Below are 2,263 nucleotides of genomic sequence, written 5' to 3'. Positions count from 1 at the left end.
TATCTCTTAAGGTCGGTTTTAACCTCACTCACCAGTTACTCCTCGGAAACCCTATAAAAGGTTGCTATGGGTTGGAACCAACTTGACGGCACTTAACAACAAATACATAGAGTTTGAACTATCACCTTGTGGTCCAAACCGACCTTGCGGTCCAGTGCTTTATCCTATAGCACCACACCAGGACTCCAATACGCACACACACATACATCTGTACCTGACTACATCTACCTATCTATATCAACCTACTAAAAGACCAGGGTCAACATCTATTTTAAAGCATAAATGGAAAGGTTGGAATGGGACAAAGAAGTTAAGTAAATGGAAGTAAAACAACTAGAACAGAAATAACGAGAATGCTGACAGTAGGTAAAGAAAAGTAACCAATACACTGCCCATTATATATAGAAACTGAGAACTGGGATTGGATTTTGCTCTGCATATTTTCACTAAAAGTAAAATTCTCTTGGTAAAACAAAACGCAATGGGGCTATCAATAGTCTCATGCTGGTCTCTCCAGTAAGACCAAGGTGGAGAACAAGTCTACCTGGTTCGGCGCAGTACTCCCAATCACGAATTGCCAGGTGCTTACACTATGCCTGGCACATAGCAGGATATTAGTAATTATTGATAAAACAAGTGAACCCCTCCTAAATTCAGGTGAGAAGGAGGGATCGTTTTTGGAATACTAACGTATTTTTTATAAATAGGCCAGTTTCCTACCTAGGCCCAGCCACCCGAATGCCGGCCCCTAGCCCCACACCCGAAAGGCACCTCTTGCACAGGGAAGCATCTTCACAGGTGCCGCGCACGCCATCATCGTCAGTGTCACAGCTCAAGGTGGAAGAACAGGTGACAGAGGCTCCTTTCAGGCTAGCGGCCATGGGCGTAGCGATTCTGGATGAATGTGACCAACAGGGACATAGAAGTGGGGTCGGCAGGCAGAGGTAGAAAGAGCGAGCCCTACGGAAAGGTAGGACGACGAACTGAGTTCCACACAGCCCAGCTGGCGCAGTAACGCCGCTCAGGGCAACTTACCCAAGCAACCTTTCAGTTAATTTACCCTCTTAGCCTAGAAGCTCACTGGACAATTTCCCTACACTCATTCCAGACCTGCATTCATTGGAGAGATCATTTAACCCCGCCTATATAACCCGGAAGTTTACCTAAAGAGGCAAAATAACATAAGACGTAACCGCAATGCTCTTGGGAAATGTAGTCTTAGGTGCTTTGGGAGTACTCAGAACGTGTTCATTGCTGGTCAGGCAATTTCATACCTATAATAAACTCGATTAACTCTGGTGGCGCAGTGGCTAATGCCCTCGGTTGCTAACCAAAAGGTTAGTGGTTCAAGCCCACCAACCGCTCCATAGAAGAAAGACATAGTAGTCTGCTTCTATAAGGATATACTGTTGTTGTTAACCCATTGAGTGGATTTCAATTCAGCGACTCTGTATAGGGGTTCCGAGGTTTTAACTCTTCAGAGTGCAGAAAGCCACATCTTTCTCCGGCGAACGGTTGGCAGCTTAAACTGCGAGCTTTGGACCTTGTGGTTCGCGGTCCAGTGTTTATCATATGGAGCCACCACGTTCCTGTAAAGATATATGTGGTTGTTAAGTGTCATCGAATGGGTTCCAACTCATAGAGACCCTGTATAGAGTTTCCAAGGAGTGACTGGTGGGTTTGAACTACTGCCAATGTTACAATGTCACACGGTGGTCGTTATGTGCCATGGAGTTGGTTCCGACTCATAGCGACCCTGTACAGGGTTTCCGAGGCTGTAAATCTTTAAGGGCGCAGAAACCCTCATCTTTCTCCCGCGGAACAGCTGGTAGTTTCGAACTGCTGACCTTACGATTCGCAGCCTGATTTGTAACCACTACACTACCAGAAGTATAATTAAGTGTTCTGGAATACTCATACTTCTCAATGTTGTCCATAGCTTCTCATGATCCACACAATCAAAAGCCTTTGCGTAGTTAATAAAGCATAGGTAAACATCTTTCTGATATTCTCTGCTCTCAGCCAAGATCCATCGGGCATCAGCAATGATATCTCTCGTTCCACGGCCTCTTCTGAATCCAGTTTGAACCTCTGGAAGTTCTTTGTCAATGTATGATTGTAGCCGTTTCTGTGTTACCTTTAGCAAAACTTACTTGCATGAGATATGAAAGAGATTGTCCGATTATTTCCGCATTCTGTCGGGTCACCTCTCTTTGGAATGAGCACAAATATGGATCTCTTCCAATCAGTTGGCCAGATAGTT

General features: G+C 45.0%; 1 protein-coding gene across 2 annotated transcripts in view; it reads right to left on the bottom strand.

Moving 5' to 3' along the window:
* The window catches only part of LCMT1 (leucine carboxyl methyltransferase 1), an 85,776-nt gene extending 84,815 nt beyond the window's left edge, over nucleotides 1-961 (bottom strand). Inside the window, exon 1 of one of the 2 annotated variants that reach the window (XM_006859805.1) lies at nucleotides 772-961. In XM_006859805.1, the coding sequence (XP_006859867.1) occupies nucleotides 772-881 (110 nt within the window). In that variant the 5' untranslated portion in view covers nucleotides 882-961. The remainder of the gene's footprint in view (nucleotides 1-771) is intronic. The other variant, XM_006859804.1, reaches the window with a different exon arrangement.
* Between the last annotated feature and the right edge of the window lie 1,302 nt (nucleotides 962-2,263).

Source organism: Chrysochloris asiatica, unplaced genomic scaffold, assembly GCF_000296735.1.
Source record: "Chrysochloris asiatica unplaced genomic scaffold, ChrAsi1.0 scaffold00034, whole genome shotgun sequence".
NCBI classification, from domain to species: domain Eukaryota; kingdom Metazoa; phylum Chordata; class Mammalia; order Afrosoricida; family Chrysochloridae; genus Chrysochloris; species Chrysochloris asiatica.
The sequence above is the reverse complement of the archived record's forward strand: the minus strand, read 5'-3'. Positions and strand labels throughout refer to the sequence as shown.